The 26,474-nt window shown below is 39.6% G+C and overlaps 2 protein-coding genes across 5 annotated transcripts in view; one reads left to right on the top strand and one right to left on the bottom strand.

Annotated features, from left to right (window-relative positions):
- The window catches only part of LOC127455400 (uncharacterized), a 329,023-nt gene extending 309,613 nt beyond the window's left edge, over nucleotides 1-19,410 (top strand). Inside the window, exon 2 of the mRNA XM_051723274.1 lies at nucleotides 18,358-19,410. Within this exon, the coding sequence (XP_051579234.1) occupies nucleotides 18,652-19,338 (687 nt within the window). The 5' untranslated portion in view covers nucleotides 18,358-18,651 and the 3' untranslated portion in view covers nucleotides 19,339-19,410. The remainder of the gene's footprint in view (nucleotides 1-18,357) is intronic.
- Nucleotides 1-26,474, bottom strand: part of meis2a (Meis homeobox 2a) — an 84,514-nt gene that overhangs the window by 37,882 nt on the left and 20,158 nt on the right. For 3 of the 4 annotated variants that reach the window (XM_051723245.1, XM_051723248.1, XM_051723246.1), the window contains exon 8: nucleotides 9,661-9,806. In XM_051723245.1, coding sequence (XP_051579205.1) covers nucleotides 9,661-9,806 — 146 coding nt within the window. The remainder of the gene's footprint in view (nucleotides 1-9,660; nucleotides 9,807-26,474) is intronic. The other variant, XM_051723247.1, reaches the window with a different exon arrangement.

Raw genomic sequence — 26,474 nt, 5'->3', positions numbered from 1 at the left:
CCAGGGGGAGGCACTCCAAAGCCTAACAGAAAGAAAGGTGACCTGCAGCACTGAACCAGGACAGACGAACAAGATAAACACCACAGAGAGAGAAACGGAGGCCTCTCTTGGAGGAGGTGGAGGTGTAGATTTAGAGGTGGATGTAAACAATGACCATCGGTTGGACGGTTCTGAAACCATAACTAAACGCTGGGTCTGTGAAACCTTCTCTTGATGTGCATACAACTACCTGTATACAAAATTAGCTGCTGGGACCCATCACCAATGGTAACCAAGATACACCTGTGGGGATCCACTCACTCTTGTGGCTGTAACATGTGCAAGTGTCGTCAGGGAGAAAGAAACAAGGAGCTGTAATCTGGAGGAGAGGGTGGGCGGTCTGGCAGTGTAAACAGAAGGACAAACAGCAGATGATTGTATGACATAAGCCAGGGTGAAGTTTGATATGTTTTTCATGTCGCGAGGGTAACTGGTGGGTAACGTCAGACAAAAAGCCGTGGCTAAGAGGATTGCAAGGCAGGGAAAGTGCATGCCGGAGCCCTGAGGTGCCAGAGATTTGTGCCTGTATGGAAATGTATGATTCATCCCCCCTCCAAGTGCTGTGCTCCGTTGCCGTGTACACGCTACACTTCATTTGCTGGCGATTATGCAGGTTGCTGGCCCTCTAAGCCCCTTTGAACTTGTAATTGCCGCCGGTTTTAAATAATGAACATAAAGGGAGACTCAGAAGAGTGTATGTAATTACAGGTTTTCCCTCCTTTTCTTCTGCTCCTCGATTGAAGAGGGAGAGAAGGAGAAAGGAGGAGGGGGTTCTGCTTGCTCAAATCGCTGATGTCTCGCCAAGTCTCTTATATCTAAATCACTCTGATTTCAGTGGGGTTTGTGAGCCCAACAGCCCCAGGGATACAACGACTGAGATCTTATCAATATTCGCAAACATCCACATCTACAGCCAAAACGTGCTCCAGTTAGATTAGGATATCTGTCTTTTCTCTCGCTTATATTGGATTTTCTTCTATTTATATCCTTTTTATTTGGCATCTCTGTGTTTATTTTTGATACTGCTACAGATTATAGTCATCAAAGAATTCACTCATATAACTGAGCTGAACAGCGAGTTTCAGAGATGGTATTATCTGGCACTACAGTGTGGTGGTACGGGTGATGGAAGCCTCAGTTTGCCAACGTCTTGGGAGGCCAAACGGAACCAAAGCAAATTGGTGTGTTTTGTTTGCTGCCTTTGATGCATAATACAAAATATGAGATGATATTGTGCAGTTCCAGCATTCGGTCGTCATTACGGAATGGCAAAGAGGAGCTGCAGACAGAGCTCAGAGGGAGGCCCTTGAGGAAAAGTGAATAAAAACAGCACCAGAGAACGAGCAAGAGGATCATAAAGCAGAACTACAGCACTGGGATTCAGATGAGCGTCATTACCCAGACAAACTCAACAGAGAAACATAGTCTGCTTTTGATTTTTGCTTCACACACACACGCTCAGCCGTCCGTTACTGGTTTTCCGCTTCTACGTCTGAGCTGTTTGTTCCACCCCCCTCCTAGACTAGAAACATACACTATGCTAGTATGTGAATGGACAGGCAAGCTTGATTACATGTGACACTGGTGCAATTCATAACTTGACGCAGGTATGTAGCAGACATTAGCGTCAGCTGTCTTCTTCTGTGGTCAGTTTTCTCCTTCAGATCACTACAGTCACATGGCAAAGCAACAGTTTGAAGAGAATCTTGCTTAGCAAGTTATATAAAGTTAGTTCAATTTTTAACATGCTTATAATACATATGCTGCATTTCATGTGCTGTGGTACAGTCTGCTGTGGGTTTGCGCTGGCCTGGTTTGAGGTTAGAGTGAGAATTATGAGTGGCTGAAGCAGTCTGGAGAGTTTATTAATCAAACTGCACATTCTCGTTCTTGTGTTTCTCTTCAGGTTAGATGCATTCCCCTCCACACTCATGTAACAGCGTGTTTCAGCCTGTTCAAGCTATCCTTATTAATACCGACCCATTCTGGGTATGTAAGAACTATTCCAAGAGTCGACAAGGTCATTCCTGAATTTACAAAGATCTGTCTCTATCTCTGCCTCTCTGTATGTCAGTCTCTCTCTCTCTCTCTCTCTCTCTCCCGCTGAATGACTTTCTGGTTGGTTGCAGCTCAGTATAACACATTTCTCATTCGTCTCCAAACAATGTGAGCTCATGATAAACATCCCACAAGTCAAGAATGTCTCTTATTTTAACACTCCATTGTGAAGATGATAATGACTTTATACAACAGTTCTATAAATAAGTTCACATTTCACACACAATATGGACAGATATTTGGTTTTTTTGCTCCACCATTGAAAATAGTTCCAAAAAAGCCAATGCAGAATTAACTGTTGGAATTCTGTGTAGCAAACACTGCCAAGTGTGTATAAAGCTATTGTATAAAGCTAAATACCGTACAACTACTGTACACACATGCTGAGGTTAGCGTGTTTACCAGACAGACTTTTTACCTGTCAATCACTGCACACATGGGCAGGAACTTTTGTGAAGTTATTTCAAACAGGAGCTGGAGGTTAATGTGGCTTTTCATATAACTATCAATTTCTCTCCAGCAATGGACAGGGTCACTGAACACACAGAACACACACTCCAAGATCCATCCAATAATGACAGCACAATTTATCTGCACACAATTAGTGATGTTTTTGTGAACCATAAACACATGCATGTTCACTATTTACACACATACACACACACTGAAGCACACTGTTGTCTAGGTTGCACTGGTGACTAAGCAAACAAGCCGTTGATAGATTAGTGTTGCCCTGCTGCACCCCCCCCCCACCCACCGGTTAAATGAAACCGCTGCTTTAAGAATGTCCTGCATTACATCAGATTTTAGGAGTGAATGCACTTAGCTGCATAGAGAGCTATAGGATGCTCCCTTGCTCCCTATTTAGTGAATAACATAACCTCCAGTGTGCTGTCTGTCTGCACTGGTCTCAGAACAGTTTGCAATGCACCTTATTTTCATCCTAACTCCATATAAATTCTCAATGCGAAAATGCACAGTAAACATATAGGAATGCATTTATTAATGTTAATGAATAGCACCGTATTGTACAGTGTTAACAAACAAAAATATAACAAAATGTTTATTAAAATGAAGCAAAATGACCCACAGATGTGTTAATGTGTAAAGTTATTCGAAATAACAAACATGTTTTTGGAACGTGTGTCAGAAAACCACTCCAAAGCACTCATCTGAGTACTTATATGCTGTACTATTTACAGTATATCTACTAATCTTTAATAGAGTATTTCTAATCATCACACTCTGTTCTGCATAAATAAATGCAGAGCCAGCAGAAAGTGAGGTGAGTCCATGAGCTCCATCAGTATCAGAACATCTGCAATGATCTAAGAGAAGCATCATGACCCGAACACCCCCGTCACACCTCAAGAGTTCCTTACATCCACTCAGTCCTGAACGCTCACAGGGTCTATTTATTTTCACTGCAGTTTGAAGGTTTACCGTAGTGAAAGGACTGGAGTGCTATCTTTGTATCTGAGAGCTTCCTGTTTCTATTACAGTTTGACCCTCGTTTTAGCAGGAGACGTGCTGAGGGCGCAAACACTCTAATTGAGACGATTCAACGTTTGTCTCCTTTAAACTGCTGGGTGACCCTGTAACACCCTCAACACAAACCAGCCCTTTTACCAGTTTCCCTCTCATCTATTCTTTCAGAACGCTCCCTTGTCTTTGTTTCTTCAAATATTAAGTCGTAGAGGTAGTGGATGCCAACATCATCTTTCTCGTTGTAAATCAAGTCTCAGTGAAGTCTCACCCATGCTCGGGTGGGCTCAGAAAGAGAAAGTGAGAGATTTTAGTCTCAGTAGTAACTGTTAGCTGAGGTGTTGTTTTGTGAGTTTGAGGGGTCATGGGGGGGGGTACGTCCTTTTGAGCCCTTCAGAATGGGTGACAATGGTTCAGTGTTGAGAACATATGTAAAGGGACCCCCGCCGTTCACAGAAGAGCAGCTCAGCTTTGGCCCCACCGTTGAGAAAATACAACCGCGCTGCTTTTCTTTTGCCCTCGCCAATGAATGGCTGAATAGAGCTGCTGCTACGGGCCATTCAGGGCCAAAGTCCCCATGAATTCACCAGCACACAAATGCATCCTGATCTGAAAATACATTTGCTTAACAAATTAAAATAAAAGACCGGGATGTGTTAGTGTGTGGCAAGACTCTGTGGTGTGAAGGATTGCGCGGGGGGCTGCCGTTAGTAGTTCAAGATAATTCAATTAAGCCTTTTTTGCTCTGAAAAGGAAGGAAAAAAATAGAAAGGTGCGTCAAAAGGGATAGATTATTATCCGCATGAACAAAAGACCCTGAAATGAGAAAAACTTCTAAAAAGCAGCAAATGAAGACAGAAAATTCTGTATTTTTAACACATTTCTAAATCAAATAGGTGTGCATCTCTCTCAGGGAATATGGTGAATCAGTTTCTCCAGAGCTGGCAGGAAGACGGCTAATGATCTCGCCAAAAAGCGAGAAATTCCAGCATGATATGGAGCAAATTAAGCGTGAGTGTTTGCATGTAAAAGCAGCACTGGCGGTGGCTTAGTTGATGCCTCCCTCACACTGAAGGGGACAAAAATAAAGAAGAGAAAAGTGACATCTTTGTCTGTCTGTCTTAGAGGAAAAGCACATGTCAGATTTGCGTTCATTGCAGCAGCTCTAGCGTTCTTCGATAGATACAGTGATTTAATTTACAGCACTTTTAATTGGTCGTATCTGAGAGCATAATTATTTTGTCTAGGGTTTGATAATCGGGTCCAGAGGCCAGACTCACACACATCAGGGCATTTGACCCATTTAAGGGTGAGGAACTGAGGTCGTAGGGCTCATCATTCACACACACACAACTTCCTGTGGAGCACACGCTGTGTTCATGTGTTCAGGGACAGTAGAAACCCAACCCGGCACGATCGATTGATCCTGAGCCCGGATGATGTCTTGCCATCAGAGAGGCCGATGGAACACGACCTGCACGCCACCCCTCTAAACCCAAGACAACGCACACACAGCACTTGCTCCTTCTGTGCTGTGTAGATATTACGTGTGCTATCAAGTTTTGTGTGTAATCTGTTGTTGTTGAGTCGACTGAGTATACAGTCATGTTACTGTAAGGTCGCTCATTCTGGTGGATTTGTATTAGCACTATTCACTACATTATTGTTCTTAAAGACCCCATGAAATCAACATATAAGGTTTCATTTAAGGTTCATGTCTGTTAACTTTGAGGTCATCTATATGCTATATATAAGATAATAATCTTTTAGCAGGGTTAAAATGTACAGTCTTTCTCTTCCGGGTAAACGGACCAATAATATTGATGACATCATCTTGTCTGCAGGGGCGTATACAAACTTCAACATAAATAGCAAAAATGCAAAACTATTGATTTAAAGCCGTTGATTATACTGTATGAACTACTGTTGTCAAAAGTACCGGTACTTCATTACCAAGTTGGTATTAAAATAAAAAAGTCGTCATGATGCCAATGTTTGTGCAGTACCGGCAGTACCGAGCACCGACTTAATTCAGTCCCAGCGCGCTGTCAGACTGACACACGGTTGCTTTTAAATGCTCACACGCTTATTTGAGCATGTGCTCTGGTACTCCTTTTATACTGAAATGCACAATTAATCAAATTAAAATTGTTAAATGTCCTAGTATGATTATTAAACTATGAAATGCTGAAATCGTAGTCTGCATTCGAGCTGCATGAGCTTTAAATGAATGTGTGAAGCAGACTTCTCATACACTGGGAACTCCACTGACATTGAGAATAATTTGTGTTGTATGAGATAAAAAAACCCCAGCAATAATTCTCTCTGAAGCACATGTAGACTATATATTTATATAATTAAATCACAGCATTTGCACTTTAACGTTCACACTGGGCCATGTAGCGAACTGTTTATCCGTCAGAGGAAGTGAAGCTTCCGTCAAAACCACATGTCAAAATAAAAGCACGATTCATAATAAAAGCTAGACATCTGAAATTGAAGATTTTGAAACAGAAATATATTGCAAGTGTAAATAGTAAAATTTTATATTCATTGTATTAATATTAATAATAATAAATAATAATAATAATTAAGCAATATATCACAAACAAAAGTGCTATTGTACTGAATACAATTTTGTTAAAATGCATTAGTGTTGCAATTTTTTTTTTCTTCTATTTTTTACTTGTTAAAAGATTTTAAAAGTTTTAAGATTTGATTAGACACCATTTGGACGATGAAATTATATTAAACTTAAAAACATGGAATTCTAGAAAATTAATTTTAAAAAAGGAAAAAAGGATTTTTGAAAAAATAAAACAGATTTCAGTAAGGCCATACTTAAAAACACTTAAACAATGCATACTTAAAGAAACACTTAAAGAAAACATGAATTTCTTTTAATTTATTATTTACATTGAAATGTAACTTTAAATAGCTAAAGGAGTGTGTTTAATAGCACATCACCATATTAGCATATTTTTGCTGTGGTTTCAAAATTGTTATCGAGAACCATGAAATTTCACTGGTATCGGTACCAATAGCTTTTTATTGCAAAATATTCAGATATAGTAATTTAAGAGTGTAGGGAGAGTGACTGGATTGTATCATTTACAGTGCATCATGGGAGTGGGCGGAGCCGCAAAGCTCTGTTTACACTTTTTTTTTTTGCTCTGATTCATGGACTTTTCCGCTCAGGATCATGAATAGTGCATTTGTTTCATTTCAGGAATTCTGCTATTAAACACAACGTGAAGTTGAAATAACGCAGACTGATGTCTTCAATAGAAGCATATACCAGGACTACTCAAATTTGGAAAGGTCAGGGGCCGCAAAGCTGGATCCCTTTACACTCAAGGGCCACACTCTTAATTTATATATATATATATATATATATATATATATACACACACAAGTATACATACAGTATACATACACCGATCAGTCACAACATTAAAAGCACCTGCCTAATATTGAGTAGGTCCCCCTAGTGCCGCCAAAACTGCACCAACCTGCATTTCAGAATAGCATTCAGAGATGATATTCTTCTCATCACAATTGTACAGAGCGGTTATCTGAGTTACTGTAGACTTTGTCAGTTCAAACCAGTCTGGTCATTCTCTGTTGACCTCTCTCATCAACAAGGTGTTTCCATCCACAGAACTGCCCCTCACTGGATGTTTTTTTGTTTTTGGCACCATTCTGAGTAAATTCTAGAGACTGTTGTGTGTGAAAATCCCAGGAGATCAGCAGTTACAGAAATACTCAAACCAGCCCGTCTGGCACCAACAATCATCCATGTGATTATCTAATCAGCAAATAGTGTGGCAGCAGTTCAGTGCATAACATCATTCAGATATGGGACAGGAGCTTCAGTTAATGTTCACATCAACCATCAGAATGGGGAAAAAATATGATCTCAGTGATTTGGACCGTGGCATGATTGTTGGTTGTAGGATTCAACAGAGAATGACCAGACTGGTTCAAACTGACAAAGTCTACAGTAACTCAGATAACCACTCTGTACAATTGTGGTGAGAAGAATATAATCTCTGAATGCTATTCTCAGATGCGAGTTGGCGCTGTTTTGGCGGCACTAGGGGGACCTACACAATATTAGGCAGGTGCTTTTAATGTTGTGGCTGATTGGTGTATGTATATATATATATATATATATATATATATATATATATATATATATATATATATATACAGATTTTGCTGTTTCGGAAGGAAATTGGTACTTTAAGTCACCAAAGTGGCATTCAGCTGATCACAAAGTATAGTCAGATCATTACTGATGTAAAAAACAGCACCATCACTATTTGAAAAAAGTCATTTTTGATCAAATCTAGACAGCAACCATCACTCCAACACCTTATCCTTGAGTAATCATGCTAAATTGATCATTCGGTACTAGAAAATCACTTGCCATTGTATCAAACACAGTTGAAAGCTATTTGGTTCATTAAATGAAGCTTAACATTGTGTTTGTGTTTGTTTTTGAGTTGCCACAGTATGCAATAGACTGGCATGTCTTAAGGTCAATATTAGGTCAAAAATGGCAAAAAAGAAACGGCTTTCTCTAGAAACTCATCAGTCAATCATTGTTTTGAGGAATGAAGGCTATACAATGCTTGAAATTGCCAAAAAACTGAAGATTTCATACAAAGGTGTACACTACAGTCTTCAAAGACAAAGGACAACTGACTCTAACAAGGACAGAAAGAGATGTGGAAGACCAGATGTACAACTAAACAAGAGGATAAGTACATCAGAGTCTCTAGTTTGAGAAATAGACGCCTCACATGTCCTCAGCTGACAGCTTCATTGAATTCTACCCACTCAACACCAGTTTCATGTTCAACAGTAAAGAGAAGACTCAGGGGTGCAGGCCTTATGGGAAGAATTGCAAAGAAAAAGACACTTTTGAAACAGAAAAACAAAAAGAAAAGGTTAGAGTGGGCAAAGAAACACAGACATTGGACAACAGATAATTGGAAAAGAGTGTTCTGGATCTTAACCCCATTGAGCTTTTGTGGGATCAGTTAGACTGTAAGGTGCGTGAGAAGTGTCCGACAAGACAGACACATCTATGACAAGTGCTACAGGAAGTGTGGGGTGAAATGTCACCTGAGTATCTGGACAAACTGACAGCTAGAATAACAAGGATCTGCTAAGCTGTCATTGCTGCACGTGGAGGATTTTTTGATGAGAACTCTTTGAAGTAGTTTAAGAAGTTCTGAACATTTTTGTCAAATTGTAATGATCTGACTATACATTGTGATCAGTTAAATGCCACTTTGGTGAATAAAAGTACCAATTTCTTTCCATAAGAGCAAAATCTGTACATTATTCCAAACTTTTGGCCACCAGTATATATATATTATTATTTTATTTTTTTTGTTGATTTGTTCACCCCCGTTAGCGTTTTGCAACGAAGTAGATCACTAAAAAGCATTTGCGTGAAGGCGATTCAATGCCATCACTGCAGGAAAAACTGTTCTTTTTTCCTGTAAATACTGTTGTCATGACGAGTACATATCTCTGATGAGCTACTTAAGATATTGGACAGATTTGTGTTGCGTTGAGTAACTCTCAAGTGAGATGGCGAGCGCACATGTTTGACAGACTGCGCATGATCGCACTTGCACTGTGTATGAACACGCACGCAGACCGACCGCCGCTCTCATAACATCAGCCATGCTCAGATATTATTTGTTATTTTATTTATTTATTTATTTGTAACATCTTCTTGCAGTTGAATTCCTATTTGATTAAGAAGTGTTAAAAATACCGAATTCCGGAACCAGACTGATGCGCTCTATAGGAAATACATCAACAGAGGAAAGAAAACTGCACAATTTCATTGGGTCTTTAAGTAATATTGACAAATCACTTGCATTATTAGAACCACAGATCATGTCGCAGTTAATCACAGTCAATGAAATGCTCAGAACTGTTCATGTGTTCCTGTTTGAGTTAAGCTTATGTTCATAATGCTGATGGTCAGATGTTCACACAGCTCAGTGCAACAGCATAAGACTTTACAGTTCATAGAGATAGATGGAGACTTACTGTAAGATGCTGGAAAAGCCACGCCCGCATGATGTTAGTTGCGACCTTCGGGAAGATTCCACGTTTCTTCTGCCGTTTTCTGTCTTTGTCTGGGTCGTCATCATCGCCCGTACCGGGTGAAGCCACACTGTTGTCTAAACCATCTCCTGGACGAAAGGAGAGCTTTTTAGAAAAACGTGACACAAACTAACATTATACAAACCCAGACAGCAAACTTACACAAACAATAACCCCAAAAGACCAGGACAATTGTTCTCTTTCAACAAAAATAACAGAAAAAGAATGGCGAAAAAACTATTGACATAATAACTGCAGAGAGAATAAGGAGGACTAAATGTCGACTGATATATCGGTTTTGCCTATTAATCAGTGCCGATTGCTGCTTTTAGAACTTGCGGTTATCAGCAGAAGTTTGAGTTCATATGATGTTCTGTTGATAAATTACTGCTCGAATTTGTTTTATGACAATGTTCACTTCTTATTAGGGGCCAAGTCCTGAAGGGGCTATTGTATCCTCCATAAGTATTATTATTATTATTATTATTCTGGCTGGGAGTCTATGGCAGCCCTATGAACCGTACATAGGAAAATTATGAAATTTGGCACACTAATAAGGGTTGTCATGAATAGCCCCCATACCAAATTTAGGGTCTCTAGGACATACTCTGTAAACACCACCACCATGTCTGAAATTCACTTTTCTTTTGTGTGTATCATTTTGTATCTGATTACTCTCCTCCTGATGACTCCAATGGACCCCTTACATTAAAACTCAGTCCCATTACAGTGGCCACCATCTTGGATTATGACGTTTACAGTTTAAACTTTTCATATCCTTCAAACTTGATCTGATTTTTCCAAACTATGGCTCAAAATAATCTCCAGACCGAGTCGCACAGAACTGACCAGAAATCATTTTAATTTGTGCTACCGTTCAGAAATTATGCCAACGCGAAGTTAATGTTGTTGACTTGAAAATGGATGTGAGGCTGTGTCTCGCCAACGCTTTGTCCTATTGAAACTAAATTTGGTATGCTTCATCAGGACCATGATCCGAGGTAACATGCAAAGTTTGGTGATAACGCCACCTATGGGTCAAGAAATCTCAAAATTGGCTATTTTTGCCCATAACTTTTGAACCATTTGTCCTAAAAGAGTTTGGTGTCTTTGGATTCCATCTATATCAATTTTTCTAACATCAGCCATATAACCTTTCCACCATTTTGAATTTTATGAAAAAGTAATGTATATTTTAAACATTTTGTCTGATTTGAATGAAAATTGGCAGGGGTCTTCGACATCATGTCCTGAGGGTACCTAAGCAGTTTGGAGACAGCGCCACATAGTGGTCAAAATGCTTAGTCAATTTAAACAAAACTTTTGTTAAACATTGCTTCCTTAGTCTAAGTCTTCTGAAATTGGCAGAGATACATTTCACATCTATTTATTATCTATATATTTAAAACCTGCTGCTCTCAGCTTGGAGTGTCTCCTTGGCACTTTTGAGCTGTGTCAACTGAATGGCCCAGTGATTAAAGCATTGGAATACAAAAGGTTGTGAGTTTGAGTCCAGAAAAGAGCAGTTTTAAAATTTGTACCTCTGTTGACCTCTGAGTCTTCATATTGTGCTTACTACCATGTAGACTGTACTTTATTGCATATTTCATACTTCATTAAAAAATATAAGCTGTAACTGTTTTATCAGAAATTGTTGTAAACTCTTGTGCCACTCTTTGACCTCAGTCAGATTTGTCGATTGTGTGGCACAGTAGTTAGAGCTCTGGGCTTCAGTTCATTAGGACTGGGTGAACCCCGGTTCGAGACCCACCTCAGCTGGTTTAAATGATGTGACTCTGTTGTGCCGGGGCTCTTGTATTGTTCTTGATGAATGGCTTTAGGGCTTGGCCCCGATCATTGCTGCTTGCAGCTATATTCTTTATATTGTAATCGATTGTAGATGAAAGTATGAGTGCAAATTTTGTTTCCCTTATGTGCTTGTATGAGGAGCTGGGAGCACAAAGATTCCCTTGTGTATTTCGGTCTTTTTTATGGATAAAAGTCCTGTGTTATCCACCAAATCGTAATTATTTTCTGGTTATTATTGGTATTTTGGTTGCACAATAAACTTCAATCGTTCAACTTTGACTCTTGTTCTCTCTGTGTCTATGCCTGTCACAGTAAGGCAAGACTAAGAACATTTTCTCATAAAGAAAACACATTCAATAAATCAATTTAAAAACTATTGGCAAATTAATCGGTTATCGGCTATTTCCACAACTTTAGTTATCTGTTTCGGCAAAATCTAATATGGTCAACTTAGGTCCACTGAGGATATCTAATGCTGCTAAATACTTTACATGTAAATTTTACAGTAAACAAGCATGTTCAAACTGGGTTCATGTATACAGTGTGACTGCAAACCCTCCTTGTCCCCTCATTAGCATATCATGAGCATGTCTGATGCTCCTACATGAATGTCCATCAGCGTCTGGACTGGACACATGTGCATACATGAGGTCTGGTGAGTCTGGTCTCTTCCTAACCTACTTCCACTTTCTTTCTTTCTCCCGACATTAATTGTGCATTAGCAAAAAATGATTTACTTTTAAAAGTCAGTTATATTTTCTTGGCCTTGGGCGAAAATGCTTGAAAGCCTTCCTTCAGGGCATCTGAATTATGTATCTGAAAAACTCCTGCACTCGGCCGGAGCAGCGGCACCATATTCTACACATTTACGTTCACACGTCTCTCTGTTTTTGGGGAGACATCAATCACGCACCTCTAGATGGGCAATAATCACACATTAATATTTCAACTAATCACTTTAAAAAGGAGGAAAGGGAAGAGATCCGATGGGTGCTGTACACAAGGACAGTTGAGAGCAGCTCTCGCCCGCTCACTGTCTCTCACTTCTGTTTTAATCGTGTGTTGCACGCTCTCTCTCTCTTTCACATCATTAAAACAGAGGAACATGTTATTGCTAAGAGGTTGCTCTTTTTGAGTTCAGGAGACTTAATGGAGTTCTCAGTTATGTGTTATTTTAGTATCAACTTTTCTCAGATGTTTCTCCTAAAATTCATTTGGAGAAATAAAAATAGACACAAATGTGTCAGTTGTTGTCATACAGTAACAGTATATAAAGAGTTGTAAAATAAATGAGGATAGCATAGCTCAGATAATTTGCTCATGGTGTTATTTTTATTTTTATTTTTTATTTTATTATTCAGTAAAAATATCTAAACCTTCAGATAAATTAACTTGAGAGGCAAAATTACATTAGATATTTATCTTGTTTTCAGATAAATCTAACACAATTTGGTAATGTTTATGCTTATAACTATTTTTGTTTTTTAATTGTCAATGAGGTATGGAGAAAAAAACATGTATTTTTCTTACCCCACTGGCAAATGTTTTTTTTTTTTTTTTTTTTTTATAAGCATATACCACACTAAATTGTGTTCGATTTCTCCCTTTCTTGTTTTAAGTATGTTTCGATATTTTAACCAGAAAATAAGACAAAATTACTCTGTAAGAATTATTATTTTTTTTATTTTATTTTATTTTTTGCCATTGAATTGTAATCTCATTGCTGTCTAGAATAAACAATTGTCATTTTTCTTTCTTATAGCAGAGCCACATGATGATGAAATGTGACCACAGCATTGAGATGAAAACAAAGTCAGCTGCTCTGGTGTGTGTAACTGCAAAGTTGCTCTCATTAGCTGCAAATACTTTAAATCCAGCCCAACTCAAACTACATGATCAAAGATGCTTAAAACAACAAACTGGACCTGCACTGCAGCCGTAGCCTAACCGTGTGTGTGTGTGTGTGTGTGTGTGTGTGGTGTTCTGACAAACACTAGCCAGACGGAGAGCTAATTCAGCTGTTTATTCACTTCAATAATAATAATAATAATAATAATAACATCACGGGAGGTGTTTGTGTGTGTATGTTTGTGTGTGTGTGTGTGTGTGTGTGTATGTATGTATGTGTGTGTGCGTGTATGTATGTATGTGTGTGAGTGTGTGTGTTTGTGTGTGTATGTATGTGTGTAAACTGGTGTTGTTGTGGTGTGTTATGAGCGAACCACAGTGCAAGAGATCCGGGGCAAAAGGCTTCCAGATTAATTTTATTGATGTTTCCATTTTCACTGCAACACGATAGGAGACTGGAGCGACCCGTCACTTCATTACACTACAGCCCCGACCACTTGGGGTGAAATGATCCCTCTCACACACACACACACACACACACACACAGTATGGCCCACAGATGTGTATTATGGTCATTTTCTTTGCTTAAGACTGCAGTTGTTGTAAGAACGTGCAAGAACGTGTCCGGTATGAACACCCCCTGATCCTCTTCAAACAGAGTGTTGAGCTGTTACTGACCCAGACTGAAAGTCACTGTGAACCAGGGGCATTTCTGCATCAAGTAAAAAAAAGAGTTTTTTTGAAGAATCTGCCTTGTGTTTTCTTGTTTAAAAAACAAGGTGGAGATACATGAGGAAATTCTTGGGTTATATCTCTGAAATATATCTGATGCTTACTTCTGGATAGATGGAGATTTTGACCACACAACATGTTTATTTCTTTTGTACTGTCTGCACAAGGGAGAGCTGCAAAATAGTTTAAAAGCTACCATATGCCAATACTGTTATAATGATATCACATTTTAATGCCGATAGTCAAAAGTCTGGCTTGCCATGTCTGAAGAATACAACATAACTACACAATTTAAAGTGCTAATTTAATACGGCTAATTATATGAAAACAAACATGTAAAAAAACATACATGAATTATTTGTAAATTCCGTAATTCAAGCTTGATGTACAACATTAATGTGTCAGTAGGGGGCAGTCAGCGCATCTCCAGCTGTACAGAAAACACGCCTTGTCAAACCAAAGAGAGCAACAGACAGAAGTTTCAAACTATGATTTACTTGACAGTGTCCTAAAAACACATTTATGACTAGAGACGCTGAAAATGCAGACGCAACCATAGTGAGATGTTCCAAAAGCATCCATCTGATACAGACCAACATTTAAAAATAGCACAGACGGAATTAGGCCAATAATAGGGTTACATGTCAAATTATATGGAAATAAAATAAACAATATTTTGATTTTTAACCCTTTAAGCTCTGAAGGTGTTTTTAAAGATTTCCTGTTTCAGTGGCATACCCAAAATTTGACTTATAACTCGAAAGAAAAAAAGCAGTATCAAGTGATTTGTATCATTGTAAAGAAAACTTTTCTGATTTTTTAATTATATAGATTATGATACAGTCTGAGACTCTCAGCCTAAGAAAATGCTGAAAAATCACAAAAACATTGAGCCAAAACTTACTTTATTTCTTATTTTTCTTATTTATCATTATATATCTCTGGTTGTAAAGAAGGTGGCTCCGAAAAACTGCTTTTGTTTTGTTCCCAATCATGTCAACTGTATCTGAGAAAAGATTTGTGTTGATACGACAAAGCAATAAAAAGTTATAGCATTACAAAAATAATTTATCATAGTGTCCAAAAGCCTCTCCAAACAAATAAAACATAATAATTGTACATAAGAACTAATTACACATGCAAACACAACAGTGACTAAAGGTTTGTACAGCATGCAGACATGATTTTAGTAATGAGATTTCACAGAATGAGTTTCATTCTGTGTCATTTGAGTCATCATTGAGTCTGTGTCATGTATTTGGTGCCATCTCCTGGTGGCCATATGTAACATTGTGCTTCATGTGGATTATCTAATGATCTATGTATCTGATTATCTTGTTTTGTTACGTTTATCTTTCATAAAGTTATAAGCAAAAACATATACTTAGCTATTACTCTCTATATTTTTCCAACAGCATATGACACATGGCCATTTGATCAGTTTGTTGTTTTTACAGATTGCAATAATATGTGCAGTGCAATTTCTTTTATTATCAAAATGGAACACTTCTGATTTGTAAAAAGTAGAAAGTAAAGCTTAGTAGAGCTTCTAAGTTTTCAAACAATACTTATATTGTGTTGGTCAAGACTGTAGTTATTAATATTTTGACCATTCTTTTTTCTCATGGTGGGCCCATGTGAGCTTAAAGGGTTAAAAGCACTTTTTGTATTACCTAAATGCTTAACTTGTCTGCTGATACATATGTATATGATGTAATCTATGATGTGATCTGCATTATAATATTTATAATATGTAATATTTATAATTATTTAAATTGTTGGATAGGTCAACTAAATTAAATTTATTTGGGGGCCTTTCTCAGTACATATTGATATGCGGTTGATTGTGATTAGTTGCGATTAATTAATCACACATCATGTAATTAATTTGATTTTTTTTTTTTAAATATGGATTGACAGCTCTAAAAGACATTCAGGGCTTAAGCCCCTGAAGCCCACCCCTATCACCACCCATGCTGTGCACCCTAACCAGACTGCAAGGTCCCGCCCGCAATAACACCATAATCAGAATTAAAAATAAATATTTTAAAAAGTTGAAAAGTCACAATTATTGTGTTTTCATAATCGATCATTGCCGTCACTTCTGAGTAATCATGCCCATCATTAATATATACACAAATTATATACACACTCATGTGAAAATATGTTCTCACAAACACACACACATGACTGTATGTAAAAGGGGTGGAAATAATCAAAACGATGCAACAGGATTAGAGAGAGAGAAAGAAAAAGAAAGAAAGGAAAGAAAGAAAAAGAAAGAGAAGTTGCTGTAGCTCATTACATGTGTGGCTGGTAATCTGCATGTCCCCCTGCTCTCGGGCGAGCTGCAGTGCCGCAGGGCGATTCGCCCCAAACACTAATGCGTGTTGACTGTTCCCTGGCAACTCTTCCATTTGAACCTGTGCGGATGTTCACTGCAGGACTGAACACTGGCGGGGGGAGGGGACGTATCCCATCATGCACCTCTGAGACGAGGGAGGGGGGGGACGCCCAAAGGCCTCCAGGAGGCGAGAGCTGCAGTCTGCCCTCAGGCACTGATGGAAAACAGCACCCTTAGAGAAACACATAAAACATGCCCTCTCTCTCTCTCCACATTTCTCTATTGGTCTCAAACGGGTCCTCTATGAGTGTGTGTGTGTAGGGGAGCGTCTGTGAGTGAAGTAACAAACAAACCAGATAACAGTGTAAATAAATATACATTACCGGTCAAAAGTTTTGAAACACTCATTCTTTATTATATATATATATATATATTTTATTTTTTTTTTACATTTTATAATAATAGTAAAGTCATTAAAACTATGGAATAACATAAATGGAATTATGGGAATTATGTTGTGACTAAACAAAATCCAAAATAAATCAAACCTGTGTTATATTTTAGCATCTTCAAAGTAGTCACCCTTTGTCTAGATTTTGCAGACATGTACTCTTGACATTTTCTCAACCAACTTCTTGAGGTATCACCCTGGGATGCTTTGTAAACAGTATTGAAGGAGTTCCCATCTATGTTGGGCACTTATTGGCTGCTTTTCTTTATTATTTGGTCCAAGTCATCCATTTCAAACTTTTTTATTATTATATTTTAGTTTTATAATGAAATAAATTAATATGTTGGCACAATTATACTTTTGTCTACAAAACTAATTTCAAACATTTAAGCATACGCCTTCAGATCAAAAGATTTTTAAGATCATGAGAAACATTTCAGGCAAGTGTTTCAGAACTTTTGACCAGTAGTGTATAAATCTGATTAAAGTTCAGCTTGTCATCCGCAAACACTGATTATTACATACTGTATGTACACTCATATTGGCCCTAATTGATTATTATAAAACTATAATAGTTGTAGTCCTGGATGCTGATTGGTCAATACAGTGCTCCAGCTGTGCTAAAATACACTATATGATAACAGCTACTGTTCATATCACTGCACAGCACTCATTGAGAACAACTATTAACCGCAGTTTAAATGTCAGGACAAGATCTACTGATAAAACTTCATGAATTTGATTAAAAAAATACATTTTAACCTTGTGCTACACCACACAAGGTTACTAAATTATTTTGACCTTGGGTTTGCTATACACAACGCATAATTTAAATGTATAAAAACCGACTGAATACTGTTCACAAGACTCTAGTCTGTGATTTAAAGGTTTAACTTCTCCCACACGAGTCACGTGACACAACAACATGACATAGATTTCCTTGAAGCGCTTCTACAGACGCAGAGCCAACAAAAGTGCCTCTGGTAAGAAATCTCTTAAAGTTTTTTCATTGAAACCTGTTTGGTTGTAAAGAGTAGAGTCTCTAGTTTCATTTGATATGCCGCATTACAAAATCTGTTCATTTTTCACGCGTCAGTGCGCTGATAAACATGATGTCCACATATGTGGAAACTGGCACTACATGTCCTCAAAAGCAGAAAAAAACATGTTAGTTATTTTAAATAACTCACAACATTAACACATCTGTGGGTCATTTCACTTCATTTTAATATACATTTTGTTATATTTTATTTTGTCATCACTGTGCAATATGATTCTATTAATTAACATTAATAAATGCATTCCTATATTTACTGTGCATTATCACATCGACAATAAATGTATTCATCCAAAAGCTGAAAAATGTTGCTTTCAGAGGCTTTATATGGAGTTAGGATGAAAATAAGGTGCATTTCAAACTGTTCTGAGATCAGTGCAGACAGACAGCACACTGGAGGTTAAGTCATTCACTAAATAGGGAGCAAGGGAGCATCCTATAGCTCTCTATGCAGTTAAGTGCATTCACTCCTAAAATCTGATCAAAAGTTCAGTTTCAGGCTGCAGATGGATGTTTGGATACCTGACCGACCAAAATGAACCCAGCAATCCAGCTTCTTCGTTTACGCCAGGGGAATCGTCCCCTGGAAGATTATGTCACGGAGTTTTGTGGTCTTTGCTACCTTGTCGATTTTAATGAGATTGCCCTCAAGGACTGTTTTGCTTTGGACTGAATGAGCCAATCTCTTCCCTGATGCCAGGCGGTCAGATTACCCACAGCCTGGCTCAGTATATCTACCTTGCCCTACTAATATGTGGTTCATCGTTCACTGTGGGGGAGGTGGACGCCAAGCCAGAGTCCCACGTCATGGCTGCCAAGCCAGAGTCCCACGTCATGGCCGCCAAGCCAGAGTCCCACGTCATGGCCACCAAGCCAGAGTTCCCCATCATGGTTGCTGAGCTAGCGCCATCTTTTGCCCCAGATCCCGAGTCTGCTCCATGGCATGTTACAGCCACGCTTCAGTCTGCTCCATGCAATGTCTCAGGCTTATCTCTGGTCAACGAGCCAACGCCCATGTCTGCCACGGTCAACGAGCCAACGCCCATGTCTGCCACGTCCAACAAACCAGCGTTGCAAGCCTCGTCCGTCCCAGAGCCAGCGTTACAAACCTCGTCCGTTCCCTCAGCTCCACCGCGGTCCTTCAGCCTGTCAGCTTTACCGGAATCCCTCGTCCCTCCAGCTCCTCCTTGGTCTGTTGGTCACCTGGCTCCGCCTTGGCTCTCTGATCCTTCAGCTCCACTGGAGACCTATTTCCCTATGGCTCCGCCTTGGTCATCAGCCCCACCGGCTCCACCTCAGTCTTCTGATCCCCAAGCTCCGCCTTGCTCCTCTGAACCTCCAATGCTGCCTTGGTCCTCCCTGCCTCCGGCTCCACCCTGACCCTTCGAGTCTTCAGCTACTCTCCAGTTATCCAGTTCTCCGTGGTTTCGCCCCTCGAGCCTCTCACGGCTCCGCCTTCCATGGCTCCGCCCCTCAAGCCTCTCATGGCTCCACCCCCCACGGGCTCCGCCCTGGTCTCCTGCTCCACGTCATGTTTTCACCAGACCACGCCCCGCATCTTGTTTCACCATGTTTCCATGTCCTGCCACTTCCCTCTTGAACTTTGTATTTTTGTTTTGGGGCATCGGGAGCCGCCCCTAGAGGGGGGGGGTATGTCAGGGTTGTATGTGTTTTGTTCCATGCCATGTTTGTTCCTGTCATGTGACCTTGTCATGTGATTCCCTGTTTCCATGTCAAGTCATGTGATCATCCTGTTTCCCTCCATGTTCATGTGTCTTGTTTTCATTGGTTTATTGTCTTGTTAACTCGATATCAGTTCTGTCTTGTCATTGGTTAACTTGTTTGTCTTGTTACCCCTGTCCATGTATTTAAGCCTCATGTTTGCCATTGTCTATTGTCAGGTATTTTGTGTTTGTGTATACTGGTTTGAGTCAAGTCATGTTTATGCCAAGTTTATAGTCAAGTCATGTTTTGTCAAGTTACAGTCAAGTCCATGTTTTGTATTTGTTCACGTTTATAGTAAGGGTTTTTGGATTTCACGTTTGAAAATAAAACTGCACTTGTGTTCATCACACATCATTGTCTCTTCGTCTGCCTGTTGCCAGCATCGTTACAAGGTGCTACTAGTTACAAATCAAAAGGGGAAACGGAAAATGCACACAGCAGTCACACTCGGGTCTCAGGAGGTTAATACAAATTTATGTCCTTATTTTTATTTTACTGTTTTATAAAAGCAATAAGGAACTCGAGGTCATGTAATATTGAATATAGGCACTCTGCTGTGCATAGCAACTCTTTAACTGTGACTATATTCACACTATAAGATGACCTTGAGTGCATTTTTACTTAATTATGCTCATTAAAGAACTGATATGTCAGTATTAGCAGATTTGTGTGTGTGTGTGTGTGTGTTCACCCTATGGTCATGAGCTCATCTCTGATGGTCTTAGTGTGATTGTGAGTCACATTCAAGGGCCGAGACTTAAGGGCACACAACTAATCGAGTTATGAACATCACACTGTGGATTCAGTTTAATTAGGCAAGATGTCAAACTGATTTGTAGATATGAATTCAGAACAGCTTTACTGTTGAGAAATTCAGCTGTGGATTTCAAGTTGTGCAGATGGCAACACTGTGTGTGATTATATAACACATACTGTATAATGTTCTGGATGGTTGGTAGGGTGTTCTGGATGACTGCTTGCTGGTCCAAGTCAAAAAATTCCTGCACCCTCTCTGTGATATTCTGCTCTCCAGATATTAATCAAGTTCCTCCTTCAATGTATGTCTATGGGATTTTTTCAGGTGAAAATATTAAGTGTGATCTGTTAGTAAAGTAACAGTGCCTCTCTCCTCAACAACACACATGATTTGAGGAATCATTCATGTCTGGAGCACAAACGCTGCAGGATGAATTACACTCTGAATATTTAATACTTGGTGTTAGAGGGGGTTTTTTTTTTCTTTTTTTTTTTTTAATCATTATGAGCAATAGTGATAGTGATGCTTAGTAAAAACTCAAATGAAGTGCCTATAGTTGTTTTCCAGTGGTATTGTCTTGGAGGAGTGGCATATTTGCTTGGCTCGGGCATTTGTTTCAGGGTAATGGGGCGTGAATGTGGAGGCAGTACTGAGCTTAAACACACTAATTACAGCCATCCAGAAGAGCAGATCTGCTGCTGAAAGAGACAGTTCAGGGTGTGATCCAGTGATCCAGAACGCTGCGCTCACCCGGAAACACACAGAGGTCAACACACATACATACATCCCGTACACCCTGAACTAAACACCACACACACACAGCATTCACACTGAGACATGAACAGCTATTACACACATTCTACACAAACATCTGAACACACACTCTTGTCTTCAGACAGCTGCATCTCACAGACTCTATGTGTTGTGTTCCTGCAGATGTACAGTTATTTGAAAAACTAAAGCTTCTTTGCTTGTAAATGGAGTGGAATAAAAAGAAGTCATTATGTAGAAGCAGCATCAAGATGGGCACGAGTACTCAGAAGTGACCACAAAGATTGATCATGTAATTTGCGTGATGTTGATGTTTTCAACTTTGATACATTTCACTTTTGATTCTGTGATTGGTTATGATGGGATACTGGGTACATTATGATCTGTTTTGAGAGGGTGTAACCTAACGATTACATGACAATAATACCTGTGTGTTTCAGAACAGTGAGTATCAAAAGCCCTTACATGAGTAATTACACGTTTAATTAACCTGCTACCTGTAACAGCAATTATGTCATTACATCATAAACAGGACCTCAGAGAGGCCAGTGATGTGGGCCAGCTTCATACTCATCTGCTCTCATTATTAGTGTGTTAATCACTGAGAGCGGCTGATGAATCTCATTAACAGCTCAACTGTGTCTTCTGCATATCTGAAAACAATCACAGAGAAAACATCCCACGAGATGCTTTAAAGACAAGCTGCAGGGAAAACTATGCTGTAAGGACAAACTAATTCAAGACTAATGCAGAAACATGTAAGGATAACGCTCTCTGTGCTGCTCAACAGAAATACTGCTGGACGGTGTGTTTAGTATCAGCTGTTCTTGTCCACTGAGAGCAGGACTGAGGTCAATGAGTGTGTGACGGAGAATCTGCAGTCCAGGACAACTGAGGCATTCATTTGAAGGGAGGAATCACAAACTCTCCCTAAAGACCCCAAAAAACACTCAGACACACACTCAAAAAAAAACAAAACACACCTGACATGCACACAAAGGACCCCCAAAACACACTCAAAATACCCCAAACATACTCAAAACACACACCCAAAAGGCACCTAAACACACCCAATAAGCCCTAAATACACCTGAAACATCCCCAAATGACCACAAAAACATTTCAAACTCACATCCCTACACACTCCAACACACAACCAATACACACCGAATACACCCCAAACACAGCCCAAAGACACAGGACACTCACCAAACACACTCCAACACATACCCAATACACCCAAAACACACCACAAAAACACCCCAAACACTCCCGACTTGCACCCAAATTACCACAAAAACACTCCAAGCACACCCAACTCACCCCAAAAACATTTCAAACACACTCCAACACACACCCAAAACATACCCAAAGGACAAACAAAGGACTCCAAAACACCCCAAACACACCCAATACATCCCATACACACCCAACTCACACCAAAAACACTCCAAACACACTCCACATGCTCTAAAACACCCAACATACCCCGAACACACAACTACACACTCCACACACACCCAACGCAAACCTCTCACACCCTTAGACTTTTGCCGCAGCATGTCTAAATCAAATTACTCTAATTGGCTCCAGAGGTTATCAAGGGGCATCTTACAGAGACCTATTCCCTCTCTCTCTCCGTCTCTCTCTCTCCAGTAAGTATTAGCACACTTTGAAGATTGCATTACTGTGGAGAGCAAATAATGACTGAGCGCATGAGAGCCACTGGAGAAGCTACAGTGCTTTCACACTGCACTCATTAGAGAGGTAATTACTATGATAATTACTACAGCAAATTACATCAATTTTCACCAAACCAGGATTTCTAGGCCTTGTAAATGCAAAATTAACACACGAGCAGAGAGAGAGACTGAAACATGCCGGATGCGTGTGCTGACGGCAGAACGAAATCATTAAACCACAGCGAGGGAAATTCAAAATCAAAAGCCTCAAATCTACAGCTGTGGGTCACACTCCGCTCATCAGCACATAAAAGCTGTGTTTATGTTGATTCTTTCCTCAATTGAACTTCAAACACACACAGACTGCTTCCTCTCGGGGCAACAGACACCTTGGAGTTAATGCATGCGTCTACCGGAGCTGCACGTTCCACTCGAGGCATTTGAAGGCGTACTACAGCCGTTTGGACACAAGAGATGAAGAGGTAAATGAATTTAAAGGTTCTAAATCAACAAGTGAACCATCAGGCACACTGTGTTCCACAGGCCGCGCTCATCAGCCGTCTGCTGTGAACTTTCACTCAAATGTCCTGGAGGCAGAGAACAAAGCAAGCAGAACTGATTGCAGCTCCATTCCTCAACTCTGTTTGGCTTCCTAATGAGCTCACTAAAAATCCAATTCATCACCCATAACCCCTTCTCAACCCTACTTGAAATGCAGTTTAGAGGAGCTGGGGTGCTCGGGGGGTGGGCAGAGCAGGCCGCGGCCGGGCGACAGTGCAGCCCCTTTCACTTTAGGAAAGTGTGCCTCTCTCCAGCGACCCTACAGCACATATTTTCACATTAATACCCTTCCTCATCCCTGCGAAGACTGGAAGTTGGTGGGATGGGAATACGTGGTGGGCAGAGGGATTCTGCGCAGATTCGGTTGAGGAAGCCTGATGTGTGTGTGAGAACGGGGTGTAAACTCCCAGAGTTCCTCATTACACACGGTCAGAGCGATTCCTCAGGGCAGCGGAGCTCAAGCGAGAGATTACAGCATTGATGAAGCCTACGTTTAAAATGCAGCTATTTTATTCTGCTTTGGTAATTAATTCTTTTTCCGATAGCGTATTGATTAAGCGCAGGCCCTAATGAAGTTCAAACTGTGAGGAGGCCCCCCCCATGGGCCCCAGCGTGCTCATCGCAGAGTCAATGAAAACTTTGGCTGATTCCACTGTCATTTCTCACATGCACATGTGCCGTTTGTGCTCATAAATTAGTCAGTACTCTGTTAGTGGATCAGTGCAGCGGTCTGGCCCTTCACTGTAAGGCTATCTAAGACTCTTTATATTGTCTCTCACAAGATAATACACATACACGATAGGATACAAAGGGGGACAAAAACCACACTGAAAATCTGTTATTTAAAATCCCATTTAAGCCTGGAAATATTTACATTTTAGGATTTTTTTCAAACAAAGAAAAGAAGAAATATTTCATTTTAGATCACAAATTAAATGTAAGTAAATTTGTGACATTAATCATGCCAACTCCTTTGTACAGGTGGTCAGATTGAATCATATGAGATGCCCTTTGGAACATTCTCAAATCATGCTGGAGAACATGGTCATCAAGTTTTGTTCATGTCTGCTCCAGCGCATGCTTTCATTAAAATACCAAATATTAAGACATTCTCAAATTCATGTGAATTTTTCAATTCAACATTTAACTCAAACTGTTATGCTGATAATATAATTTGTATGAAAACAAAAATGATTTTAAGTTAAGGCACAAAGCTGACAGGTCCTTTTACGAACAATGTTTATTATTTCACTATATGTAGCCTTGAATATGCTTCATTCAAGCTCTCAAGCCACTAAAAGACATACTTGTGACTGAAAATACATTGTGTAGGGTATTTTAAACATACATACAGTATACACAATGTATCTTCTAGCCATGGCTAAATAAAATAATCGGTGTCACTTGATAATGATTTGGGTCAAATTTAATTCAAAACAATGTGGGTGGTGCTCCGTGGTGGAGCAGAATTTTGAGCAGCCTCCGGAGTCATAGCTGGGTGCTGCGGACAGACACCGAGAAGCAGTGGCGTTGTGCGTTCATTCATAGAAAACAATTGTTTTAAATTGTAGAACACGCCGCATTGTTAACACACCCCTTAACATTTAAATTGCATCAGTTGTTTGCAGGTACGCTGGTTTCAGTGCAGTGTGCCAAGAGTTTTTTTCTCTGAAGCCATCCACCCCAGCACCGCCGGTCTACTTCTGCTTCACAGGGATTGCACTGTATGTGTCTTATTGTGCAGCAGCATGTTTTACATACTTAACACAGCATTTCATTTAAATTCTAACAGTAGCAAGTCTTCATAATTGCTCTGCAAAAGCAGCATAAGCAGATCTAGTCTGTCAAGACCAAACCTACCAACTTATCATATCCATTATAACACCTTACATTTATTTCGAGAGTTGCCACGACTGAAGAGTAATACATTTTAAAAATGTACATTTTGACTAGTGGACCATGCATCGCAATATCATAATTGTATAATTGGAGGAACCTGTTCTATTAAATTGTGTGATCTTTTGTCCAAAGACTACAGAAGCGCCTCAGACCACACTGAGCAGTGCCACTTTCAAAGTTTGCACTAATTTAGACAACTTGATTGTTCATTAACCGAACTGTATTAACTGAGCATCAAAGTATTGATGCAATATCATGAGAAACAATATTGCAATGCATAGATAGATGATTGTATCACACACAAACTCAAAACATGCTCATATAGTATACTGTGTAGGGAACACCTCCATTAGTAAAGTTCACTTTGTGTTCTTTAGTGCATCATCTGCGAGTGGCCCCTCTGGGGACCAGGCTTGCAGAGAAATCAGATCCCGCTTTACAAGAGCCAGTGAAGTTCGAGTCTTATCCACACACATCTACTGCTTTACAAGTCAATAACCATCCCACTGTCCTTCACACAGACACTGTGTTTTACTCTTCCACAAATGTAAAAATAATGAGCAGAACTGCATTGACAGAGCGCGTGCGATGTGTGCCTGTTCAGTGTGTTTCTTGTATTAACGGAGCCAAAAGTAAAGGGTTACAGACTGTCCTGTCTGTTTCAGGTCATCTCAGCGACTCATTTTATTATAATATTTTCATTCTTATTTTAAGGTCCTGGCGTAAACTATATTGTAACCATGACTGTGAGGAGATGCTTATCACGAGAGGTTGACCGATATATCGGTTTTACAGATTAATCAGTGCCGATAGTTGCTGTTATCGGCAAAAATGGATATGTCAATAGTAGATTTTTTTTTTATTTCTATTCCTTTGTGTTCTTCTGTGGCCAGCACTGGAGGGTTCTACAATCAGAACAGCGGCTTCTAGAGGTGAAATAAAAACATTTGCTGTATCTTCATTTTCATCATTGACAATATTCATCCATATTGTATCCTCACTTCAATGCATATTATTTTTAATTAGATAATCTAGTGTTCTTAATTGAAGTGAGGGCATGCAAAGAAAAATGCGATTATATGGAAACTTGCCCCATCAGCACAAACATTGTATCTCCAACT

Source organism: Myxocyprinus asiaticus, chromosome 17 (assembly GCF_019703515.2).
Source record: "Myxocyprinus asiaticus isolate MX2 ecotype Aquarium Trade chromosome 17, UBuf_Myxa_2, whole genome shotgun sequence".
Taxonomy (NCBI): Eukaryota; Metazoa; Chordata; class Actinopteri; order Cypriniformes; family Catostomidae; genus Myxocyprinus; species Myxocyprinus asiaticus.
Note: the sequence above shows the minus strand (reverse complement) of the source record. Positions and strands in the feature narration are given on the sequence as shown.